This window comes from Anser cygnoides, chromosome 8 (assembly GCF_040182565.1).
Source record: "Anser cygnoides isolate HZ-2024a breed goose chromosome 8, Taihu_goose_T2T_genome, whole genome shotgun sequence".
Classification (NCBI taxonomy): Eukaryota; Metazoa; Chordata; class Aves; order Anseriformes; family Anatidae; genus Anser; species Anser cygnoides.
In genome coordinates, this window is record NC_089880.1 from 31,767,395 (window position 1) to 31,793,025 (window position 25,631).

General features: G+C 43.2%; 2 protein-coding genes across 5 annotated transcripts in view; both read left to right on the forward strand.

Annotated features, from left to right (window-relative positions):
- The window catches only part of DNAJC6 (DnaJ heat shock protein family (Hsp40) member C6), a 46,047-nt gene extending 33,291 nt beyond the window's left edge, over positions 1 to 12,756 (forward strand). For all 4 annotated transcript variants that reach the window (XM_067001264.1, XM_048062152.2, XM_067001263.1 and 1 more), the window contains exons 10-19: positions 149 to 342; positions 453 to 533; positions 1,363 to 1,809; positions 2,770 to 2,922; positions 4,262 to 4,330; positions 5,070 to 5,204; positions 6,724 to 6,984; positions 7,346 to 7,491; positions 9,445 to 9,621; positions 10,524 to 12,756. In XM_067001264.1, coding sequence (XP_066857365.1) covers positions 149 to 342; positions 453 to 533; positions 1,363 to 1,809; positions 2,770 to 2,922; positions 4,262 to 4,330; positions 5,070 to 5,204; positions 6,724 to 6,984; positions 7,346 to 7,491; positions 9,445 to 9,621; positions 10,524 to 10,625 — 1,765 coding nt within the window. In that variant the 3' untranslated portion in view covers positions 10,626 to 12,756. The remainder of the gene's footprint in view (positions 1 to 148; positions 343 to 452; positions 534 to 1,362; positions 1,810 to 2,769; positions 2,923 to 4,261; positions 4,331 to 5,069; positions 5,205 to 6,723; positions 6,985 to 7,345; positions 7,492 to 9,444; positions 9,622 to 10,523) is intronic.
- Positions 12,757 to 13,467: 711 nt separating this feature from the next.
- On the forward strand, positions 13,468 to 19,165 carry LEPROT (leptin receptor overlapping transcript). The gene is made up of 4 exons (XM_048062160.2): positions 13,468 to 13,621; positions 13,738 to 13,813; positions 14,381 to 14,567; positions 15,821 to 19,165. Exons 1-4 carry the CDS (start codon positions 13,606 to 13,608, stop codon positions 15,935 to 15,937), a joined length of 396 nt encoding a protein of 131 aa, XP_047918117.1. The 5' UTR covers positions 13,468 to 13,605; the 3' UTR covers positions 15,938 to 19,165.
- Positions 19,166 to 25,631: the final 6,466 nt, after the last annotated feature.

Sequence of the window (25,631 nt, forward strand, 5' to 3'; positions counted from 1 at the left end):
ACCTGAAGCATAAAAGCCTTATCAAGGCTGAAGGAGAATGTTCACAGCTGAAACATGAAAGTCTGTCTGTGGGCATCTATTGAAAGACTGTATGGATTTGCAGAAACATCCTTTTCTTTCTAATTGACCAGTTCTTGTCCCCATTTAGACCTGAACTGGATGCCTGTGACTCTCCAGACAAATATCCCCAGCTCTTTCATGTCATACTGGAGATAGAAATACAATCTACTGATAGACAAACAGAATTAACTCCTCCTTGGGAGAACTTCACAACAAAAGACATCAATCCAACCATTCTTTTCTCCTCTCATCAGGAGCATCAGGACACTCTTGCTTTGGCAGGTCAGAGCTGCACAGGTTTACTCACTTGATTTACATGCTCACCTAGACGCTGAAATTTGTTTTGATTTATTTTAATTTTTATTTCTTTATTTTGGTGTTCTGTGCTACAGGTAAAGGTCCTACAGATTCACCCCCGGACAACATCAGAAACGTTGGACAGAGTGCATTCTTCTCATCTCTCAGCTGGCAAGGTATGCAGACTTTAAAGTAAAATCTGCTTAGAATGATATAAACAACTTTTTTTTCCCCCTCCCTGAAGCACAGAGGGAGGCTGAAGGATCTGACTGTAACATGCCTTTCACATTAGATCAGTGCATTGCTGGTCACACCCGTATGTTGCAATTGAGTGGAAATTAATTTCCTACAATGTCCCCTTCAAACATCGTCTGCTCGTGCTGTGTGTGACAGGCTATTGACATAGTTCTAACGTAAACCTTTGCCCTAGGCATCCTTGATGCTAAAACAAAATTCAGCTGCTTTTTGCTAATGTTGTACTTCATATATGAGGTGCTGTGAGAATGCAGCGCTGAGAGGGTGCCTGTCAGAGAGGCCATTCAATAGCGCTGAATGCCTCAAAACCCTCACGGTGGTGCCAAACACAGCGTTCCTCCCGTGGCCCCAGGGATATGTTCGGTACGAACCTGGCCTAGGTTCCAAAGCTAGGAAGGTGGTTTATGTTACTGCTCCTTTTTAATGAGCCTTGTTTTGCCTGGTTTGTGAGGCATGGCTGGAGATCACCATGGATGCTTGGTCCTGACCCAGAAACTTGCTCAGTTCTCCTCTGTGCCTGCTCTTCAGACTTCAGGAGAGCCAATTAACCTCCCTCTGTGTTTCCTGATCAATAACACTGACTGCTTACAATGCAGGCCAGCAAAGACTTTAGATTAATCTTTACCATGGCAGCGTTTTGTTAGGTTTCATTCTCAGTAGCTTTTTGTTCTACGTGTAAGCTGATTTTTATGGGAGCTTTGTGATGAAAAAACTAACAGCTACCTAATTTTATTTTTAATCGTCGTTTAGATCAGAAATCTGACAAAAGTAGCTCTCACCCCACCTCAGAGGATCGAGCAGCGTTGGTGCATGAGGAAAGCGAACAGTCAGATGACGAACTCTTGTCCCTTTCCAGTCAGCACAGTAATGCCAGTGGTGACAAGCCTCACGGGACACCAAAACACAGCAAAAAGCAGCAAGAGCCTCCGGCACCACCCCCGCCTGAAGACGTTGACTTGCTGGGGCTGGACGGTAGCCCCATGAGCAAGAGTTTTCCCTCGCAGCCCGCCGCTGCCCCCTCTAACTCAGACTTGCTGAATGATTTGTTTGGGGTTGGCGGGTCAGGTTCCCAGAGTCAAAGTGGACAGCCCGCTGCTGAGGAGGTCTTTCACGTGGGGGGACCTGGATCGGTGCAGTCAACTCCTCGGCGTTCTGCAGCTTCGGCGTCTCCATCCCCGTCCCCAAGGGCAGGAGAAGGTAATGCTGGCTGGGCCTTGCGTGTGACATGGGGCACGTGCTTGAGAATGCCACCTGGGTGATCTGCTCCAGGCTGTTCGTTCCTCCTTGGGTACACTCATTTCGTGAAACTAAGAGCCAGGAGGGATCCCAAGAGGCCTCCCAGCTCCTCTACTCTGAGACAGGAGTCAGTGCATCGTCACAGCCATGAACACAAAGCAGATCGCCAGTCTCTTGGGTTTTGGTTAGACCTGCAGTGCTTTGGATTTATTTTTTTATTTTTTTTTAACTTCAGTGGGTCTAGAGCGATGGGCTTGTCTTGGACTATGAAATGTGGCTACACACTTCTGCTGTTTCCGGTCATTCTGCAGACAAGATAGGCAATATGAGAATATTTTTAAAATTATTTTTTTATCTTTGTTGTTCCAAAGATTGAAATCAGACTGGTGGAGGGAATGGTTGAATAGATACTAGGAAGAGGGATCTTTTGGAGGGTTAAGTGAGTGGAGGAGGGTAAGTGAAAACCACGTGTAACTGAATAGGGTAAAGAGTCCAGTCCAAGTTGCTCAGATTCACTGAGGGTCTCTGGAATAGGTGGTCGGTTTTGCCGAAGACGAAACGAGAGCAACTGGCCTGCTCCGACAGCAGGTCTCTGCACCATGCTTAACTGCACAGCCTCCCTGGGTTTGGTTTGCCTAATCCTTTATGTTACAGCTTGAGAGCTGACATGTTGTCAACGCGTGCATAATTCAAAGAGCACAGTATGCTTACTTTACTTTTTCTCAGCAACTAATAACTTAAAGTATTTGCAATGCCTGCCAACTTTCTTGTACAGAAACAGTATTTTTTTTTTTCATTTTGTTAAGGAGGCACTGGCGTGAGCGATGCTGTAGCTGACGTCAGTGGCACCTTCCAGAGGCTGGCCGTGCAGCAGTCATTGTACATGGTTAGTGATTTTGTTTTCTCAAATTTGTTTTACAGCAACTGCCTTTGATCCATTTGGAAGTAGCCCTAAGCAAGCTGGTCCAGACCTCCTGGGTTCCTTTCTTGGTTCAGCAAATGTCCCTGGTGATCCTTTCCTTCAGGCAACGAGAAGTCCTTCACCAACTGTGCACAGCGATCCCTTTCACATGGGTAGGAAATTGAGGATCTTCTGGTGTATTTAAGTAAACATGAAATGCTGCTTTTAAATTGTGATGGAGCCATTAAGTACAAACCAACGCTTACCATGAAATGACTGTAAACCACACAAACCCCACTACACAGGAAAGGGCCTTTTGTCTCTAGACTTAAAGCATATTCATATTTGAAGTGTGGTAGGACGAGACTTGTTTTGTTCAAGTCTTATACTTAATTAATAAGCTATTTGTATACATGAGAAAAGAGGCCATGAAGAATGTCTGCCTGTGTATTCCTGTGGTTATGAGGTCTTGTTTGAACAAACTGCCATTAATTGAACTAAACAGAGCATGGCATATTAAGCCTGCTAGAGAAAACACATGTCCTTTGGTGACTTTAGTTAAAGATATCTGCTTTCTTTAGATCTGATACTAATCCTGGCCAAATTCCCAGTTAAATTTGACTCTCTAAATTCTTGTTTGAAGAGAATATTATTTTTTCTTTGGGCTCTTTTCATCTTTTTCTTCATTTGAAATAATGTCCCTTAGCTGTCCGTTTCTCCCCCCGTGCCAAAACTTAGTGTTGTAACCTTCTCTGACTGAAACACATTCAGATACTAATTTGTTTGTGTCTGACCATCTAACACATGTCCCTTGGGTAAGAAAGCCTCCCTGGAAAGTCAGAATGACAAAAGGGGGAATTAATGTGTTGCTGGCACTGCTTACATCCTTGCTTTGCCAAATTAGGGTAGTGGATATTAACTCTGTGAATAAGACATTCGGGTCACACTTGGAGCTGGCTGCACTAATGAAAGGAATTTAAATGGTATCCCAGCACGATGAGGTATTAGATTACAACACTAGTGTCTATGTATAATGAAAAGCTGGCAGGGTGAACTGTATAGGTGGACAGACTTTGATACAGGGTTAAAGAAAAGACTGCTTTCTTTATGGCTTCCATCCGTGTGGGTGCTGTTCTGCTGTATTTGTGTTCTCCATCCTTGCCCTTTGCATATAGAATATTTGCTGGGGTTGTGTTGTATTCAGAAAGGCAAAAACCCGTGTTATTCTGGTGATAAGGTTATATAAACCTACATACAAAGCCTCTGGCCAAAGTTGCCATGAAATTAAGACTGCACATCTATGTCCTTCCCTGCTTACCTCTGTATAGTATGAGATCAGAAGCAAATTGTAAATATGTAATGTCCTTTGTGGGGCAGAAGTTCACTGCAATTAGCAAATGGTAAATGGACACAGCCCTGTACTGTCTCTCTTGCTTCTTGCTCCCTACTCTTCCTATTATGTTGTTTTTGCTGTACTGCTTTGAGATATTTATACATAGTCATTCTGCTTAGCTTCTAGCACACCAACGGTTTCCATACAACCAGATGTTTCAGGTGGTTGGGACTGGCCCAGCAAGCCAGGTACGTATCGTAAGAACCTAAGGACACTTAAGAAACCCTTAGTGAACCCTGAGAGAGGAGAGGCAGGTGGAAGATGCTACCAGTGACTGCAGACAATGAGTTGCCACTTTCTGCTGCTTAGCACATTAATACAGCAAAGCTTCGATCAGGATTTTGGTTTTGTCTGAACTGCAGCAGGTACACTGCCCCTATTGTCCTCGTCTCCCAGTCATCCATGCGAGGATGTGGCTAGAGATTGCTAAACTTCAAAAATCTGTCTTTCCTTCCTCAGAAGACCAGGGCCTGAGGTGGGACAGGCGTTAGGTGAGGGTGGATGCAGTTGTGTTTTGTTAAGATGTGGAGTCAAGAGAAGGACCTGGGAAGTGCTGTGCGTTCCTTGGATGCTGCTAAATAACAGCATGATTCTTTTTACTCCTGGGAGAGTATGTGTGTCCTACCAAAACTTGCTTCCTGAAAGCTTTTAGTTCTTAAAATATACCCATTTATCATAATTACTCTGTCACTGCAGACAGTCTAGGGAATGTTCTTGTTGCTGAGCCTAATTGTGAGTGGGAGTGCAAGTAGTCTGGGCCAATGCTGAATTGAGAGTGCTTAGGAACCTGACAACAATGTACTTAATTTTAACAGCAGTCTTGTAACATTATGTGACTGAGCACTGGTTAAGAGCTGCACTCAGCTAAAATAAGGATAAAAACTGAGGTGTTTTGTTTTTTTTTTTTTCCCCCTTCCTTTCTTTAAGGTGGCCTAGGTGTGGGAAGCAGGTCAGCTGCCACCAGTCCTACAGGATCCCTCCATAGCACTCCTACGCATCAGCCTAAACCCCAAACACTGGATCCATTTGCTGACCTGGGGACTCTTGGAGCAAGTTTAGCAGGTTTGCATCCCTTACAAAAAACATTACCAGCTTCCTCTGTTTTAGAGAAATAAAATGAACAACTTGATATGTGACAAAGAACTCTGGGTTTTCTCAGCCTAGCTGCATGCCAGTGCCACATTCAGGCATTCCCTCCTGCCTAACTCCCTGTAAGTTTTTTTTTTTTTGATGGAACATCAGTAAAAGCACAGGTTTGCTAAAAAAAGTGCTAACAACCTGTTGGGACCTTGTAGGCTACATGGTTTGCAAAGTGAAGCCTCAGTCTCAGCAGCATCCTTAGACAGAAACTCTTGATACTGATCAGTTTAACTCCAACTGCAGAACTGTTGCTGCAGACCCTGGAGCAGTACCTGGGAACAGATGCTGGCTCTTCAAAGCTACTGGGGTCCTTGAGGAAATATTTTGTCCTTCTAGCCTTGACTCGCTTTCCTCCTTTTCTGAGGAAGCCTGTGGTACCTCACTAATCTGCCTCCAATTTACAGTACTATCGGAAGGTGGAGTCCAAATCCATTTTCATTTGCACCTGGCCACAAAGGACTGTTTACTTGACTCTTAGACAAGCATTTTCTCCATGTTTTATCTCACAAAACTATCAGCAAACCCTCAGCCCCAACATTTAAAAAGTCAATTTTGACAAATGATTTAAGTTTTCCTTAAAACCCAGCATGTCAGTCTCTCTGACTCTGGTAAATAGATTTTTCTTCCCTTTGTCACTGCCCTCAGCTCTTTGCAAGCCATTGTGGTTTTATCTGATGTTTGTTTTCTCCTTTGCGTCAGTACCAGCATGGTTCTGGAATTAGGTTTCCCAGTTCCCTCTGCTGGATCACTAGCTGCTCTGCAGGAGCAAAATAAAAAGAATGCCAAGACTCATGTCAGAGCGGTTGAGGTGCTTTTAAAACATGTATTCTGTAGCGAAGCTATGGAGTTCAAAAACAAATGACTTGGCTTGCACAGGATATTTAACCACATTTTTGTTGCTCATAACTAAGTCAAAAGCACTTGACCCACTTTCCATGGCATGTTCCAGAGCTCGAAGTTAAGTGTGGAGATTAGTTTCAAATAATAAAACGTCAACACTAAATATCACCCAGCACAAACTAAATCAGAGAACTATCCCCTAAAGTAGCAAGGTGCTGAAACACACACCTCTGTGGGATAATACCACAGCAGCATGGCATAAGGAGATACTATTTCAGCGTGTCAACTTGATGGTGCCACTATAACGCAGCAGCTGTGGTTCCCAGCTAGCTGCGTGTCCCTGTCCCTGCTTTTCCCCAGTAAGCTGCTGCTCTGATATCACTGCGAGCTCCAAAGGCGGGTGCTGTCTTTTAAGCAGTTTGCAGAGCAGTGGCAGGAAAGTTGTAGGGCTTTGCATGATGTTGCGAAAGTACGTTTGTGGCAGAGCCGAAAGTGGAAGCCAGCTGCCTGGGGGATTTTGTTTAGGTTCCCTTTTTCGGAAAGTGAGTCATTGCCCTGTTTCCTAATGCATGCCCTCACTCCTTTTCCCCTTACTGTGCAGGTGGGCCTTCATTTGCCAGTAAACCGACCACGCCAACAGGCATGGGCGGAGGATTCCCCACCTCGCCGCAGAAGCCCTCTCCCCAGCCCATGGGCGGCAGCAGTTGGCAGCAAGGAGCTGGCTACGGCTGGCAGCAGGCACAGCCCAAAGCCCAGCCAAGCATGCCTCATGCCTCTCCCCAGAACAAGCCCAATTACAACGTGAGTTTCTCTGCAATGCCGGGAGCACAGAGCGAACGTGGAAAAGGACCAGCTAATGCTGGTAAGCATTTCAGAGTTCAGTGTCCAAAAGGTTGGCTCTTTGCAATACCGCTTTAAGGCTCAGACACCAAAACAGGCTAGAGTCTGGCAAGCAAGTCATGCTGATCATTTGATATATGAAGTTCAACACTAGTTGTCCTGTCCTAGACTGTAAAGCGTGCTAACACTCAGAAAATCCTGGATTAAAATGGGTGATTATGATAATTCTAAAGTAGCATTAGCTTATACCTCTTTTGTGAGAATCTACATATATTCATCAGCACTGTGAGACTGGTATAGTGATAAGTGTGGGGGGGGTGGCTTGGGTGGAAAAGCTGTGTTAAATAAACCTGTGTTGTGAGAACAACTTCTTGCTTTTCAAGATACAAAACCAAAAGTGTCTGCAGATTTCGAAGATCTATTATCTGGTCAAGGTTTTAATGCTCACAAGGACAAGAAGGGGCCCAAAACAATAGCTGAGATGAGAAAGGAAGAAATGGCTAAGGAAATGGACCCTGAAAAACTAAAAGTAAGCAACGTTCTTGTTTATGCTCTTAGCGATTCAATCTGTCTTTCACTCTCATCATGCTGGAGGCTGCTTAAACACCGCTCCTGAAAGGTGGAGGGGGGCAGTCGGTCACTGGCCTTACTGCCTGTGAGGGGCAGCGGAACAAATGGAAAGATCATCTAGTGCCAGAAGCTGTGCTCCTGTTTTAGCACTTAGTCTAGTGCACATCCTCCACGGCATTGCTGGATGGCGAGCACACATGGTATCTCTCATCCTTGTTTTCCATAAGATAGGTGTCTAAACTTGGTACTGTCATGAGCTGCTGTGCTCCCCATTTGCATCCCAGACAGCAATGTGATCAGAAAACAGTCGGATACTGCAGGTATTGGAGAATATCTTAAAGAATCTCCACTTTCTCATCAGAATGAGAGATACCACGTAGAGAAAGGAGTGAGTTTTTCTAAAAATAACACCCTCTCTTCTGAAATCGCTGCTCTTTCATCTGGCTTATTTGTAAGAAGCTGCCTGTTCTTCTGCCAAACCCAGCTTTTGGCCAAATGACGGACCTTGCCTCATAACGAGACTGCCTTGGGGCAGAAAGTGAGAGCTTCCTGCTGTTTGTTCATATAATACATTTTCACACCTTTCCTGGAGAGGTGAATGTCCTTTGGAATGCAATTAAAACTCCAAGGATGCATTTCTGTCCTAAGCGAGACTGTGGCAAACAACAGTGGCTTGCTCAGTTCATGGCTGCTGGTCTTCCACATTACTCCAGCTCTGATTAGCAGGCACAGCTGATTGAACTAAACCTCGGTCTCATTAATCTTGTCCACTTTGGAATTCTTACTTTTCTCCAGAATAAATTGCCAAACTACAGGTCTATTATGAAGGGAAGGAAATTAATTCTGCCCCACTCTGCATTGGGAATATAAAGCCACAAATTATAATTACAGAAAGATACAGAACTGAGAGTGAAAGCCCAAAGCAAAAGCCAAGCAAACTTCTACAAACCAGAAAAACAGAATGTGTGGTTATTACTATTTTTTCTTTAACCTTTTGGAAAGTCTTTAACATTTGGAAAGTGTGTGCCAGCAACCGTGCTGGACGCTACCATCAGCCACTTGTAACTGAGCTGGACAGCAGTCAAGCCATCAGCTGGGCACACTTCTCTCAATTCATGAGCTGTACAACTTCAGCTATTCATGTGGTACCGCTTAATGTCTGCAACGTTTTCCCCTCAGCAAACCGCAGAATTACTGAAGCATGATTCTCCATTCCCAATACCGTTCACTTTGCTCTGATGCATTTTGATTCATGGAATCACTTCTTAAGCCTCAGAATCTATTTACACTTTGGTTTTCGTGTTTGCATCCCTGTCCTCCTCCCTTTCTGTGACTGTGGGCTAAAATGGCAACCACTAAGGGGGACTACATCATGTAGGGAAGGGCTTTATTTGACTGCTGGATTGCAGATTAATAAAAAAATAGGCACATGGACAGAATTTGAGGCTTCTGACTTAGAGTTTGAAAGGATTTGCAATGAAGCCAGTTTTCAGCATGAGTCTTTTGTGCACGTCTAGAGTGAAGTCTTCTAAAGATGTGTATCCACAGCAGAGTTCCAGTCAAGCTTATTTTTAAGTATGCAGTTAAGCTTGCCGAAGAGCCACACAGTTAAACATTTCATTTACTTTTGACTATTCCATCTAATGATTGTTCAGAAGTGTTCTTAGCAGTGGACCACCTCAGTAATTTTGGCAGGGGTGTTGCTCTGGGTGTGTCTCAGCTTTCAAGTGGTGATATGAAAATTAAAGAACAGATTGACGGATATCTTCAACAAATATCTCCCAAAGGCTTTCAAAGCTTAGGAAGAAATACAAGATGCTCCTTGGAGTCATTGCTTTTCAAATGCAGAAACCTTTTCCTACTGGAATATCTAACGTAAGGCGTAAATTGAGATTCGTGTTCTTCTCTTCAGGTCCTGGAATGGATTGAAGGGAAGGAGAGAAATATACGAGCGCTGCTGTCCACAATGCACACTGTCTTGTGGGCAGGGGAAACCAAGTGGAAGCCTGTGAGTATGGCAGATCTTGTAACGCCAGAGCAAGTGAAGAAGGTCTACCGGCGGGCAGTGCTTGTCGTTCATCCCGACAAGGTAAGATTTTCCTAGTTCACACTGATCAGAAATTGTTACTGTCCTCAAAAAAACAAGGTTAATTATGAAGTGTTAAATGTGGTTGAATAATTAATTGGTACAAACAAGTTTGTAGAAACATTCTCGTTCAAGATTTTTTCAAGATTTAAAGGTGAGAACTGCAACCGTGTCCGGTCCCAGGTCTGTGCTTGGTACAAGCCACTCTGAGCAAGAGATTCTCGCCCTCACTTTGACTCTAAGCTGCGTTTCTGGTGAATGACAGTCCAGAATATTGTGCCTGCTAGAGGAGACGGGGCTGTGGTGAAGGCGTATGAAAGGCAGGGGTGGGTCCTACAGTTGAACTTCTAAAACGGAAGAATCAGGTTCTGATTATCAGACTTGTGGCTTCTGGTCTTGCTGCTTACACTTAGCAGCCTGCATGCAGTGACACAATCTAGGAAACCGTCTGGTGGTGAGGCTTCCACCTTGAAGGAAATGGAGGCTCTGAGGTTTTCAGTGCAGTGGGTGTCAAGGCTTGAGAAGATGCAGGCTGCAGAGAGGATTGCGGGGCTACTGCTTTTATGAAGGAACTGTGTCAACTGGTAGCTCTCCCCCTTCAGTGAAGGTAAAGTGACTCTTGCAAAGCTTAAAGTTTTTTACCCCTCTTGGGACTGCATTGCTTTACTCTATCACATCTGGGGGGCTATCAGCTCTGAGGAGCAAAAGAGCTGGAGAGCTAAGAAACTTCTCAGCTATGAACAAGGTAAGCAGCCCTCAGCTGTAGTTTTTTCTTGTCAAAGAAAAAAATGAAAACAATTTATGGAAAGTGAACGATAACTGCTTGAGAATCTAACTGCACAGAGGTCTGCTTCTGGTAGTTTCACTTGGTAAATGTGATATCTCTGTTTCTGTTTTTATTCTAGGCCACTGGGCAGCCATATGAACAATATGCAAAGATGATATTTATGGAGCTAAATGATGCCTGGTCAGAATTTGAAAACCAAGGACAAAAACCCTTGTATTAGATACTTTCTCAGTCTCCACTACAGACCTGTGCTAGTGCTTGTATAGTCTCTTGTCACAAATGTCACAGATCAACCAAACTCTGGCTGGAAATTCAGAAGTTTCAGAAAACTAAGAGCCTAATACTTATCATGAAGAACAAGAGAAAGGTTTCCTTATACTTGTTTCAGGAATCCTGAGCTCAAAGGAACTCTAGCCACCTGGCTTGCCATATGGGAGCCAAGGGGCTACAGTTACTTGTAACTTTTTTTTTCCCCTTTGGATTCTAGTGGGGTGAGAGAGAACACATTCTGGGAAAAGGTGGAATTGTTCTGTCTCTGACGCAGTGTATCTGGTGAATTTCCTACTTTTTTTCTGTGTGCAAAATGTGATATGGCAACACTTCACTTGAGTTCTATAACTGGTGGTGAAGCCCAGACTTGGATGTACTTTCTTCCTAGGTTTGAATCAACCTTTATCAAATTTAAGTGCTCATTATAGGCACATTTCTAACAGTCACCATTTGCTGCTTAATTGCTCATGTAGTATAGTATGTCTGAGTAGAGACAAAGCCGAAGCCTGGGTTGATCAGTGTGGCAGCTTACTGCTGCTTTACGCATTAATACTGTACTTCACCTCACAGTCCAGCAGTGAAATGTATTGAACAAATTCCTCAGCATCATGGAGCCAAGTGTCTTTAAAGCAAAGAACAAGTAATTGATGTTAAACTGCACCTTGTTGGCTTGTTAAACAGCAGTTCTGGGGGAATAATGAGCTGGGAGGAAGGGTGGTAACACAGTTGTAAAAAGGGAAGAATGAGCACTGTACTTCCCATGAAGTTCTCATCAGTAGGTTGAAAGCATCAAACAAAATAAATGTCAACAAGCTAAAACTCTGCTGAGAAGTTTTAGAAACTTCCTAGACTATAGGTAACACTTCCCCTCCTGAGCATTCAGAAGACTTTTTCCAGCCCACTTGCATCACCTCTATGCCTTTATCAGCTCCAGAACATGTGGCAAAGGCTCTTGGCAGAATGCAACCCATTGCAATTTCACTTTCAGACCACGGTGTACAAGCTGTCATGTAGACATCTGTGGGCCAGGTCTGATTTTTGAGGTAAATACAATGCAAATTGATTATCTTAGAAGTTTGTTTTGGACCAAAGCAATAATATCACAGTGAAATATCTTTGCTGAAGCATCTTTCCTAGTTAAAAACGAAATTATGCTCCTCACCCCAAATCTGACTTTATCCTTTTATAGAATCGCTAAAGCTAGCAGTTCATTTACCAACAAATCGTATCTGTATTTGAGCTTTGAGAAGGCAGGTATATTGAAGATAGGCAGGAAATCATTTGTATTTACTGCTTGAGGAACAGGTTGCCATCTGATTCGAGTCTTTAAAGCTGGTAGTTTTTAAAGACAATCCACTTGTTGTTGCACTTAAATTTTCAAGTGGCAAAACTTTTACTGCAAAGACAGTGTGTCAAAGTACATTGCTTTCTGTATAAAAGTCATCCTTTTGTTGTATCGGTCCATTATTTACTACCAGTAATTGAAAATGTGAAACCAACACATAGGTCTCCTTTTATATAAAGGACCTTAAGATAATAGTAACAAACTGGATGTTATTTATTAATGTTTTGATCCAGTATGTGCTTGTCTTATTTAAAGAGATATCTGGAATGTGAATTATGTTCCTGTGATTTGTTGGTTTGTTTCTCATTCACATTTGTAGATATTGTGACCTATGCCTATATAATAAAAAGGATCTCATTACTATAATGTACTTTTTTAATAATGAAAACTACATTAGCTTTGTATCAAGTTTGTCATGGCAAAAAACTCTGGATATTCATGTTCACAAGATCCAAATCCATCATTAAACTTTATCTACCAAAAGAAACCTTACCCCACTTAAACTTTGATTACTTCATCCCTAATGTTTTTATGGATGCATGAAAGTATTAGGACGTATGTATATCAAGATAATTAACTAAAAAAAAATTCTTGTCATATCTGGTAGTGACAGAGGTTATCAATGTTCAGGTTTACTGTTTGACTAAATTATTGTAATTTTTGTAAATACAGTATATACTCAATGAAATTGTGACTGGTCTAAAACATTTGTATATACATTAAAAGCTCAAATTAGCATTCTGGTATGTTTTGTGCTTGGAGGGGGGGAATTCTGCCTTCTTGCTTTCAACACAGTTCAGGGTACCTTCTCTGTAAGTGCTGGATAAGCAAAAAATCTGAGTATATTGCAGGTCCCAAATGGTAGCAGTAGCTGTACCAAGATGTAAACTTGTATTAAATTTCCTGGGTTTTATTTTTTTTTGAAATAACTTGTCTGTATCAGACCAAACATGGAGTGAGAGGTCATAGCCCAAGATGGGGGCTATCTGAAGAAAATCTCACTTGGGAGGCGGGTTGTAAGGGCTTTGCAAAAATTGTTACTTCAAAAAGGTGGCTTTTGTGCCAAAGCTTCACCTTTGTATGATGAGGAGCCAAAACCATTAATACTTGAAGAAGCCTGCCCTAAAAGCGACGTGCCCGTCGTGGCGGAACTGGGGGTGAGCTGGGGCCTCCTGTCACGGGTGGGTGCTGCTGGGGGAGGCACAAGGAGACAAGCAGGTAGCTGGGCTGTTTGGGGCAAGACAACAGGTTTTGGAGGGGGCTGTGTGAAGCTGTGCTTGTGTACTTGAGCGGTGCCTGGGCTCCCCTCAGCCGCCTCAGCGCCTGACAGGAGCTGGCGCAGCACCGCCCCGTTACCATGGCGACGGCCGGCTCGCGGCCCGCCCCTTCCCGCCTCCCGCCCCTTAAAGGGCCCGCAGCCCCTTTCCCGAGCCGGGCCGGCGTAGCGCGGGGATCTCCTCCGGGCCGCTTCCGGCCCTTTAAGGCGGCCGCTGACGTGCTGGGGACGGGCGGGGCGGAGTGGCGGCAGGCGGAAGCGGCGGGCGCCACCTCAGCGGGGCCGCGGAGCTGGGCGCCGGCCGGGAACATGGCGGGCATCAAAGGTACCGGCCCCCCCCTCCCCCTCACCCCCCCAGCACCCCTGAGGGAGCGGCGCGGCCCCGCTCCCGGTCACCGACGGTCACCAACGGTAACCAACCGCCGCCTTGTCCCCTTGCAGCTCTCGTGGGGCTGTCGTTCAGCGGAGCCATCGGGCTGACCTTCCTCATGCTGGGCTGCGCCCTGGAGTACTACGGGTGAGCCGCTCCTCCTTCCCTCACGCCTTATTATTATCATTATTATTATTATTATTTAAACACCCCCCCCCTCGGGGCTTCTCACAGCCCAGCTGGAGCCAGTGGGAGCGCTCACGGGGCGCGTGTCCCACCCAGGGCGTGCCTTCGTGGCTGGCTCGGTTTTGGGCTGAAATCCCTCAGATTTGGGAAAGCTTCCGCTGCTTCCCGTCCTTCCGCGTCCCGTCCTCCTGCGTCTCCTCTGGGACTGCGGTTTCCGTGAGGTGGCGGCGCGAGTTGAGTCAGCGAGGTGATGCAAACAGAAGTAAGCGAGTTTTAGGGCGTGCCAGGGAGGCCCCTGCCCCGTGTGAGGCCGTGGGAGCACTGATCCTGCCAGGCAGGGCAGGGGGGTGGAGGGGGGCCCTTTCTGGCAAAAGCTTCTGCTTAAATCACTTTTTTAAAACCCAGTTTTCCAACCACAAAGTAGGGCAGCAGCCTGTGCAATCGCTTTTTTCTAAACAGAACTTACTTCCCGTTAAAGCGCGCGTCTAATCTGACAATGTATCTTTTTTTTTTTTTTTCTCTCCCCAGCGTGTACTGGCCGATGTTTGTCTTAATATTTTACTTCATCTGCCCCATTCCCCACTTCATCGCAAAGAGAGTGAGTGACGACAGCGACGCGGCCAGCAGCGCCTGCAGGGAGCTGGCGTATTTCTTCACCACTGGGATTGTGGTCTCCGCCTTTGGGTTTCCCATAATCCTGGCACGGGTCGAAGCGGTGAGTTCGGCTAGTTATCTTATAAGAAACCAGTTACTGAGTATAACCTTTAAGTGTGCCCTTGTTTCTTCCTAAGCCAGGTGAGCCACTTGTGTTGGTAAATCCTTTCAATAATTTCTTGATTGCGATATTTCTAGATTTTGATGAAAACTGTCACTGCTGAAACTCGTGTCTGTGCAGCTTTGTGACCTGAACAAATGACTTACATGACTAAAAAGTTTTTAGATGTTTTCTTCTAGCTTTGCTGTGGTCCACTACAAGATATTGCCTCCTCCTTCATCTCATGCCTTTCTCTGTCATCAGCTTTTCCAGTGCTTCTTACACCACCTTTCTTATTTTTATCTCAGAATGTCTGCTTTGTCCATGTAGGATGCTGAAAACTTGGTGACTGGAGCACATTATCAGTTAAAAGATAAAAGGCCAGACTGCCAGAACTGCCCTCCTGGTTTTCAGAGCATTTCTCAAGCTCATGCTTTGTCCTCTCAAAGTCTGAGGAAATTCTGTTAACTTTGCTTTGCTTTATGAACTGCTCTTCAGTGGTGAGATTTTTGTCACTTTTATTTCCAAGGCAAAGAACTCTTTTGTCCTGTCTCCCAAACTGCCTAATGAGATTCTTGTGTTTGTATTTTTTTTTCCCCTTTGGTCTTTCAGTTTTGCCTAAAGCTTTGTCTGCTTAGCTTTAATTTATTTTTAACGCACAATTTCCCAACGCTACGTTTTTGTTCGGTTGTGGACCCGACAATAGGCAGAACCAGAAGTGACCACGAGGGGGAACTCTAATTCATAGCTGTATCTTTTAAGAGTAAATGTCGTTTATTAGAGTAAACTTGGCTAGGCAGATAGTTACAGAAAACTGTTTACCTTTAAGGCCCTGTGCTGTTTTCTGTGCTTGTTCCTGGCATTTATTTGAAAGCCTATCTTTTATTTTCATACGTAGTATTTAAAAGAGAACGCTAATCTAACTGGGTTTTCCTGTGACATAGGTATGTTTTAGTGACTTGTATGGCAAGGTAATCGTTTTGGTCTAGAATATAGCACCATTAGTCTGTCTGTTGAAGTCTTGTGTTAATAATGAGTAGTTGCTAATTAAGTAATTAGTAGTATAAATTGAAGTATTTATAGTTTGTTTTTTCTCTTCATGCTTTTAGCACCTTTCTGTAGTATTTTGTTTAGTTTATCTAATGCATGTAATTAACTGGCCTGTACCTGTCTTATGAGAACTGCTTTGATTGTTTCATTTCCTTGCATTTCAGATCAAATGGGGAGCCTGTGGCCTGGTGCTGGCTGGCAATGCAGTCATTTTCCTTACTATCTTAGGCTTTTTTCTTGTGTTTGGTAGAGGAGATGACTTTAGCTGGGAGCAGTGGTAGGACCTCACCCTGACGCTGGTAACGTTTTGCAGCGTACATCACCGTGTGTAGCCTCTGTGTGTATCTGTGTCTGTATTGCAGCATATGTGTGTGTGCACGCCGGGGCGTACGTGTGTGCATATGCATGTAATGTAGTTTTCCATTATCAGATCATAACGTGCTTTTTAAAATGTCAGCCAAGGGGGAAGGGCCTTTGTGGCAGCTCTCTTAACGTGTTCAGTAAAAGCTGGGATCACCCTTGCAAATTTGTCCGCAAAGAAGTTTGCAAAACGGTTTTACTCATTTGTTTTACTCATTTTTTCAGTATATATGCATTAATTTCTGCTCTAATCAGAGTAGTATCATTGTATGAGATGTTGGTCAGCATGTCTGTGTTTTGTTATTTTTAACCATGTAATCAAAATAGGTCAATAGAAAGATTATCCTACTTACTGTTGTTCAACGTGATTGCCTTTCTACTTTGATTATGGATAAATGAGTACTTGCTTTCCATTTGAGTAATTGTTATTCTAGTTGGTTTTCCTCATAACAAAAAAATAACAAACATAAGTTATGCGAACTCTTTTATTACCTAATGAAAAAAAAAATGGTTAAAAATCCTCCCTTCCATTTATGGTGTTCATTTATAAACTACTCTTTCCCCCCCCTAAAGATACTCTTGATTTGTCCCTCTTCAACTTAATGACTGTAGATGTATTTGGGGAATAATCTAACGCATTTTAATGCTCAGAGCTGACATTACTTCTCTCGAAGGTTCACGGAGGAAGAAACTACTCTCAGGACACTTACAGTCACAACACAGCATACAACTCTATTCCTGTGTGTAAAATGCTTAAATCGCAAAGAAGTGAGTGTTCTGCTGGGTAGGACTTATCTCCTCAGTTCTCATTGCTTTTAAAACGTACTTACTCAAACTACTTTTCTTGTCTGTAAGAGAAGATCATTATATTAAAACTATATTTTTCTGATGGCATTATCTTACTAAACATTCACATAAAGTTTACATTTATAAGCGAGATTGTTACTATTTTGTCTTGCTGAATCCTTTGAATTCTGGAAGCGTGTAACTTTACACAAATGCATTCTGATACAACCCTAAGTCTAGAAGACTTTTCAGTAGTCTACAAAGGGATAAAAGAGGAGACACGTAGACACGTTAGTTCATTATTCCGTAGGAAAATGGACATAAGGAGATTCCTGTTCTGTGAAGTAAGAAACTGAATTCCCACGTGGGGTATGTTTTACTGTTGAGTTCTTTAGATTAGCAGATTGCAAGCGAGTATTTTATAATTCATTTTAGCTCACAGCTGACTGCTGTCACCCAGCATTAACTGTAAGGGACCTTGTGCAAAGAGGTAACAGAATCAACTCTACGAGATGTGGCAGCTTCACTGTTGCAATGGTTTCTGCCTACTAAATTGTATGGAACTACTTATGATGCTCTCCAAACTCCCTCGTTACTGGTGTACTGCAAAACGGAGTCCTGTGGATTGCTGCACAGAGCAAAGCTTAACAGGTTAATGAATGTTAACTGAGCACTCTGATACTTGGTCTTTTGTTCACTCTCAGGGCCCTAGGAAAGAAACAAAAACCACAGTATAAAAGTCATTCTGGGGACCAAGTAACACTTGTAGTAGCACTCCAACAGGAATGTGGAGTGTCGTGTTTCAGGAAGGTAAATAATTCTTGTATTTGATTAGATAGAAAGCTGTTAATGACATGCTTTAAATGCAAACTTCAGGTGTGTAGAAGGTGAACACTTCAGTGCTGAGGAATGCCGAGTAGCTCTAGTTCATACTGAAGTGTGCCTTAAGCTGTCATTCTTGTAAAAGAAGAGTTAACAGTAGAGGACAAGTTTTTTTTTCTGAAAGTTAATGCTTCCTCACAGATGAAGCAGGAACATGCCTGTAAAGATGCTGGGTGTAAACAAGTTGTCTGCCAGTTTCTTCTTCCTCACTTCAAGTGAAATCTGCTGTGTCCTACTGATTTGTAAAGTACTATTGGGGAAACTATTTGCTCTAGTGATGAGCTGAGTTGTTTAGAGCAAGCATAGTTTCTACATAGAGGTCCTGCTTTAATTTATGAAGAAGTCGCTTTTTTCTCCTAAATCACGGCATTTTTCATTCAAGTGGGTGAAGTGAAACCAACAGTAATACACAAACGAAGTGCCTGATTCTACACAAACCTGAAGTCATTGCGAATCATTCCATTTAACTCCTGTTAAAATACCTGGGCTTGCAGCAGGTTCTTGAGTATTTTCACTCCTCAGAATTTATGGACCGACGGCTGCGATAGAAGTCTGCAGAACTATTCAGTTACCACTGAAATTTTGCTTTTGAGACAGTGGAGTAAAAAGCAGCTGACATTAATTTCTCTTTAAATTAGGGAACAGTTACTGTAGAATCTGTTGGCAAATGGTGTGTGTGTGTGGCAGATACAGGCAGCGAGCATGTGACAATCTGAAGTGAAAAGGAGGACTAGAAATAGTAGTACATGGTTAAGGAGGGGTTGCTTCTTTGACAAATTATGCTGTTGTACTGTATTTACTTTGGATATTACTGTGGTTGGTGGGTACCTCATGAAATGGCAGGTAGATATTGAATGAAGAAAGCGAACGCTTCTCTTTTGATGCAGCTACGTGCACTAATACTTAATGTGAACTTCATGCAGATTTCATCATGGACTTCTGTTTTAAATTGTTTAACTTTTAAAATTAATTTTAACAATGTTTCAACCGTGGAATTCTTCCTCGAACTCCTTAGAAGTAAATTTCCTTGAACGAGTTTTCAGTGTTTAATTGTCAGGGTAAAAAAAATCTCAATGCTAGCTTCACTCAGTCACACAAACCTGGTGCTCTGATGGCCAGTACTGGGCATGCCGTCACTATCTACCAGTAGCAATTTCCTGTGGTTTCTCTGAAATTGTTTTCATACGTGGAAGTGAATATTATGTATCCAAAGTGCCTTAATTACAATACTGTGCTGATTTTGTGAACGCTTATACATGGAAAGATCGTTATTTCATAAGCAGCTGAAAATCTGTTATTGCATTTTTATAAAGCTTCCTCGTCAATTAATCTCATTTCCTGTAACTCAGAACGCAGTGCAGCTTTTGTAACTTTTGTAAACACTATTCTTATTTTTCTGTGATCGCCAGGTTCTCGAGATGAAGTATTAAGACACATCCTACTTTTCTTTTTGTTTTGTCTAATAAAACTGAGTAAACATACCTGGTGTTTTAAGTCTTTGTCTTTATTATATTTCAAGAGCTGACAGAAGATTCCCATGTAAGAGGAAAGATGAGAGAAACGACATATCCAGTGATTTCTTAACGGTACTGCAGCTGTCAGACATGGCCACGGTGGGGAGGTTAATGAGCTCTTCAGATGCCTCTTGTACTGGTGATGATGTTCCTTAGTGGGTGAAATTGGGTCTTGGAGCGGGTTCTCAGGCACTGTGATCCCTGGGGACTGTCTTGCCAGGTGTTCTCCCACATCTTCACCTCCTTTCTGGAGATGCATAGGATGTGTCTCAGCTACCCGCAGACGTTTTGGTGCCTGGCCCTCCTGATCATTAGGAGGGCATCAAAGCTCTCTTCCCTTCCCACATTTCCTTCCTGCTACTCCTGTAGCTCACTTGGTGGCAATACCGAGTAGGTGACCTCGATCCCACCGCTGCTTGTGAAAATGAAGCCTGCTCAGTTGGTTTAATCCCGGGTGTGAAAGCACCCGCCATCAGGAGGAGGTGGCTGTAGCGTCTGGGTTCTAAATTCTGATATTTTCTTTGCTTTGATTTGAGCATCTAAGCTTTGGAAGAGGTGTGAGTATGCTTGAACTTATAATCAGTTAGTTGATTGAAAATCATTGCCCTGTTTCGCAGAACAAATATTTGGGATTGCTACTCTGTGCTGCCTCACCCAACTCGTAGTCTGCTTGTAGAGTGACTTCAGGCTCTAGATTTTTGAATGGGAGACTTGGTTCCTGAACTCCTTTATTCCATCTAATTTTGGATTTGGCAGTACTCTGATAATATAGGATGTGACTTATTTTTCCTACTCCTCCCACCCTTGTTTTTGTAGCTGCTCAGACAGAGCCGTTTCCTGTCAACTTGTTTAGCTGGGGAGAAAAAAACAAATACGCTTGAGCCTTGAACTGGTTTTACAGTCAATTCAGTCCTCTCAGCTTGTCACTTTCCGAACTGGTTATAACCTTGGATAATTTTCTAAAAATTTAAACAGTCATAAAATGAATCTAAGCTCATCAATACCCCGACATTAACCAAACAAACTTGTCCTAGGAAGCTGCGCAGAGGCTGTTACTGTTAAACTGAAAATTATGTAAAGCTCTAAAATGATCTCTGTAACTCTGATCTTAATTGTTAACGCAGTGTGACTTTTAAGATCCTGCATCATTTACTCTGCGGGGATTGTGTCTGAGCTATGATAATGGATGAAAAGACTATTTCATTAAGCTGGATGCACACCAGGTACTAATGACTAATTGATTTGTTTAAGTGGCCTCTGCAAATACATGACCAGTACGTACTGGAGGGCTGCACAGGGAAGTGTCTCGTGATAAAATACGGAGGGGAGCATTGACTGCTGAGTTGTGATTGAATTTTAAAGATCAGCTGGACACTCAGAGAGAAACGTTTTCTCCTGTGGCCTGGTCCTGTATTTCTCTCTTTCTTTTTTTTTGTCTTTTTTTTCTTCTTTTTTCTTTTTTTTTTCTTTTTTTTCTTTTTTTCTTTTTTTTCTTTTTTTTTTTCTTTTTTTTTTTAATGTTGAGGTTTATTTTAGCTATGCCTCCCTTTTGGGGATTTACATTCGCAAACTGGTAACAGCAGTTTACGCCCTACAGGTAGGACTTTGGCTGGAGCTACTTTACTTTCTATTCTGGAATTAACGTTTCCTGTGCGCTAGTTTGAGATTTTAACAAATATTCTGGATGCTGCTTCTTTCTGCTGGCTGGTTGTAAATGGGCAGTTTGATTGCTCCCTGTTTCCTCTCCCGTGAGGGTGCTCAGTCCTTGTCCGCGTGTGCAGACGGCTTCCTGCTGGCCCGCAGCACTCGGGGGCCTTTTGGCCCTCTCTGAAGCAGGTATTGCTGGGCAGGAGATGGGGGTTTATAAATACATACCCCCCTTCCTCCATCCCTAAAAAAAAAAAAGAGTCTTAGATGATAGGAGGAGGATTATTTTCCCAGTGCGACTAAAGCTACGGCTTTGTTTATTGTAGTAATTTATGTTTAATTAACATAATTGTATGTAATTGCGTATTATACAATCTCACTTACAAGCTCACTTTAGAATCTTTGCATATAGGAAAGACTTCTTCCTATGAAGCATGCTTACGGCATTGCTGTCCATTATTAAGGTGAAGAATTTCAATGAAATCACAGAATCTTGGTTGCAGCCGTCCTGGCAGAGGAGGTCTGAAACCCTGACCTTGTCTTTGCTGGCTGTTGTTAAAACAGCTGAACTGGAAGGTGCCTGCGTTACACTGTATTTTTAATTGCATGTTTTCCTGGGTTATAAAATTAATAAATAAATAAAATTTCCATGCTTATAAAATTAACCCGTCACTTCCATGGAGTTTTAAATAAGCATACTCAAGCTGGATACAGCTGCGGCCATCCATGGCTGTGAATTTTGCTTTTTATCGCTTGCTTTGAGCTGCTCTTTCGACTGTATTGGCAAACTTTCTTTCTCGGCCAACATGAAGAAATGACACCATGCTTGGATGTTTTTGTTTGCTTGAGGATTCGGAGAGAAGTTAAATGGTATTTATCGTGCTCTGCAAAGCATGGGCTGGAAATACGAGGGTTGATCGTGACATTTATATGATTTGCTTACTTCTTGTTTTGACTGTTAAAACCAGGCTTGTGATGTTGTTACTCATTTAATTCCTAAGACTGGTATTTCAAAATATAATAGGCTCCTTTGTTACCAGTCTTCCATCAAAAAAAAAAAAAAAAAAGGCCTTCACACGACATAAAAACCAAAGCTGCAATAATTGTGAGTTACTGGCCACCGATCAAGTTCTCCTTTTTGAAGCTGGTGGGAATTCGCTGTCGGGGTCAGCGGGGCAGGGAAGGAAAGATACAAGAGGCCGAATCCTGTTCGACGCTGCAGCCCCTGAGGGCTGAAGGCAGTCTGTGAGTGCTGGTGAGTCACGCCGTGAAATGGATCGGCCCTCGTGTTTGGTGTCCGTTCCTTCTGGCAGCACCACACAGGGAACGTGGGCAACGGTGGTCACAAAAATCCACGTGCCTGTACTTCCACAGAGGGCTCTTTGCTACAGGAGGGAGCTTCACAGCTTGGCCTTGTTGTAACAGCCTTGCTCTGGTGTCACCCTCCCTGGCCGGTCTGTCTTTGTGCTGTTTTTTCTAACAGCATAAATGCTGATGGTTGCAACGAGGGGTTAGGATGTTTTTAGGACAAGGACATGATAATAAAACAATCTCCCATGTAATAAATTTTAGAAGAGTTGTCTGTTCTTAGTTTCATTTGAAAATATTAAAAATGCACAATACTTCTCATGCGTGCATAAAGTAAATTTTACCTTTTGAATCAAATTATACAAAATAATATACCTTAGGCAGTCCAGAGCGTGCTCTCTCTTCTATCCACTCCTTCAAGAAAGCCTGCATTCTTAAAAAAAAAAAAAAAAAAGGTATATATTTTTGCTGTTTAATTAAAACCTACAGCAGGGCACATTAATTTACAAGGTTCTTTAATAGCTAGACACACATTCATTAGAAACAATCATTACAAAATGCACAACCTTTCTGGTAGAGACTTATAAGTGAACGAAGTTAACTGGGATTCAGCAAATAGCCTCGGCTCGAGTTCAGATAATTCAACCCTGTGAAGATGCCTAAGGTGCGGTGCAGGTGTCTGCTCCTCTCCTTGCTGAGGACAGGGTCATGGTCTGCTCTCATGTCTCTTTTCCCGCAGGACCCAGCCCTCCAAAGAAGGCTCAGAAGGTCCCAGGCTCTGTCTCAGCCCCTGCTTGCAGCAGTCCTGGCTCCAGCCCTCCTCGTCCTGCCTCCTGCGGCTGCTCGGGGGGCTCCCGGACCCCTCCTCTGAGCCTGCCCTGCACGCAGGCCCAGCTCCACATGTGCCTGTAGCTAGGGTTCGCTAACAAACAAACACAAAACCACCCCAAAGCGACTCTGCCTTTAATTGCTGCTGGCATTTCCCGTTTCTCTGCAGTAAGGGAGTGAACGTTCCCCCCACAGCCAGCGATTGCAGCCAGCTCCTGCTTCTCAGCCCCGGTGGGACCGAGCTCTTGTCAGCTTTGGGAACCCCGAGAAGGCAGCTGAGCCAAGGGCGAGCCGCACATCAAAAACACTTACACATGGATTTGTGAGTTGTATTAACAAGATGGAAAACAAGGCAAGCGAGTGGCGATTTAGGAAGAATTATGTTGTAAAATCCTAATTGGTCCTGGATGTGGATTGATGGCTCTGACTTCCAACTTCCACTTACCCAAACCTTATGTTTAACAGGGAGGGGCTAAAAATACCCGGTGCTCTTTCTGTGAGGATTTTCTCAGATGCACCATCTAAGAAACCATTCTGAGATAGCAATTTCTTTAACCAGAGAAAAACAGGTTGGGTGATTGATTTATCATGAGCTGGAAGAACCCTTCTCTTGCAAGTCACTGAGTTGTGACGATGGTGGTGGATTGTTCGGTAACTAGTGAGAAGGTTCCTGCATGAATAAATGAGGCAATCCTCCTCTTCCTCTTTGATTTGGTGTGAAAAATGGCCCAGGTAGCTTAATTTTAACTTTGCCTTCTGCTTATGCAGGGCGTGCTTCTGATGAGTGATGGAAGTCGTAGTTAGTGACAGCACTGATATCTGTGCATACTTCTTTTTCTCTAATGACAAGGATCGTTACACCAACAGACAGAAATAAACACAAAGCCAATGTTTGTGGATCGTTTACCAGCAGGTCCTGAAGTTTCTGATTCCCAGTGAAAGGCTCTGTGTACGTACCTCAAAGGGCAAGCCCATCTTTCTTCCATCTGTGTGTCTGACGTTCGAGTGGCCGTGTTTGTTGCACCCATCTCTGCTGAGTTACGGTGCGAGGCATTATAGGGGACTGGAGCTAATTGTATTCTCAGCACTAAATCTCTTCTGTAATGCGCAGGTAATGAGGAAGTCTGCAGGTAAACTCATTATGAGGATCAGTCAATGTGTGTTTTCCTGTAGCGCTTTTAGTAATCATATTAACTTGATAGCATTTCCCTGGCCTTCTGAAAACTTTTAAATTGCAGAAATGGGCCATTTGTTATTACTGTGTTTTTCCTTGGAGTGTGGGAACAGGATTTAGGCTATTTTGTTCCCTTTTAAACATCAAAAAATCCTACCCAAAACCAAACCTTCTGAAGTGAGTTTTTATTAACCACAGAATCATGTTCATTAGGCTTTTTTTTAATTTTTTCTTTCTCTCCTTAACCCGTGTACAAAGAAAGTGGAGTGGCAGAAATGCAAAGTGGCAAGGTGGAGGAAAAGGCCACCGGTGCTCGGCCGGGGTTATCCTCGGGTGCCGCGGTGTTGGCCATTCCTATGTCCTGCAGCCAGACCTGGGACGGAGTGGGGCTGCATGAAACGTGACCTTTCCGAAGGTAAACCTGTCTGAGCTACATAATCAAATTCGACCTGTCTTTGACACATGTCAAGTGGAGACCTTTGGACTAAAATACCTAATCAATAAAGGAGAGTCTTGATGACTGGGGATATCTATACGCATTATTTCTGCCCCAGTGGGATCCATCTGCTTGTTGTTCATTCTTCTTCCCATACTTGGCCCATCCTAGCCCCTTTTTCCCTCCTTCCCACCACACAAAGTTTCCATACCCTTGCCGTTCTTTTCTCATGCTGCTTTTTCATGCTGCTCCTTTTTTCTCACCCTTTATTATTTCTGTAGAAAACAAGTCATGCGGAATGTCAACATCTCAGCATAGAAAGAGCTCCACCCATTTCCCATTTTTTTCACTCTGTTCTTCTGATTTCCTTCCAAAACTATTGGCTACTAATGCTGGCAAAGTCCCTGATGTTTTGAAATTGTCACATCTGGCTCTGAAAAGTTACTGAGACAGAAATGTCTTCACTGCTGAACATAATGTCTCAGCAACCCAGTACATCTGGTTTTGAGATGCTGCTTCCTAATAGGTCTTGACCGCAGTGCATCTTAATGTGCATAAAAGACTGCTAGATTTTGGAGTCTGAGGCCTAGGTCCCAAAGGGTAGATGCCAAGTTCCCACTAAAATTAGTGCCTAAAGATGTGGTTTAGAGCAATGTTGGAAAGCTAGCAGCTTAAAACTGGACATGGTATAGTAGGACTTTGCTCAATATTTGAGTAAAATAATCATATTTTTAGAGTTTTCTTTGTTGCAGCTACTTTGGGACAAATTACACAATTTTCTAGAATTTAGGAGAAAAAAGCATATCCTCTGTACCCACTCAGTTATGAAGCAGATCTAAACATGAATACACTGAACAAGATTTGAGGGCTGCGATAACTTGACAAAGGGCAGCCGCCAAAAAGCTGCACAAAATCAATTAATAGTGGCTTGACAAACCATGCAAAATATCAGCTATTGCTGAGCTGGGACCTTCTTCTTGGCATCATAAAACGATCTGTGGCTATTCCCAGGGTTTAAACTGAATTCTAGAGGCAATCAC

Excerpts from the sequence above, each read along its gene's own strand:
- LEPROT (XM_048062160.2), top strand. Across the intron at positions 13,814-14,380 it reads TGCGCCCTGGAGTACTACGG|CGTGTACTGGCCGATGTTTG; the intron begins GTGAGCCGCTCC and ends TTCTCTCCCCAG. Across the intron at positions 14,568-15,820 it reads TCCTGGCACGGGTCGAAGCG|ATCAAATGGGGAGCCTGTGG; the intron begins GTGAGTTCGGCT and ends CTTGCATTTCAG.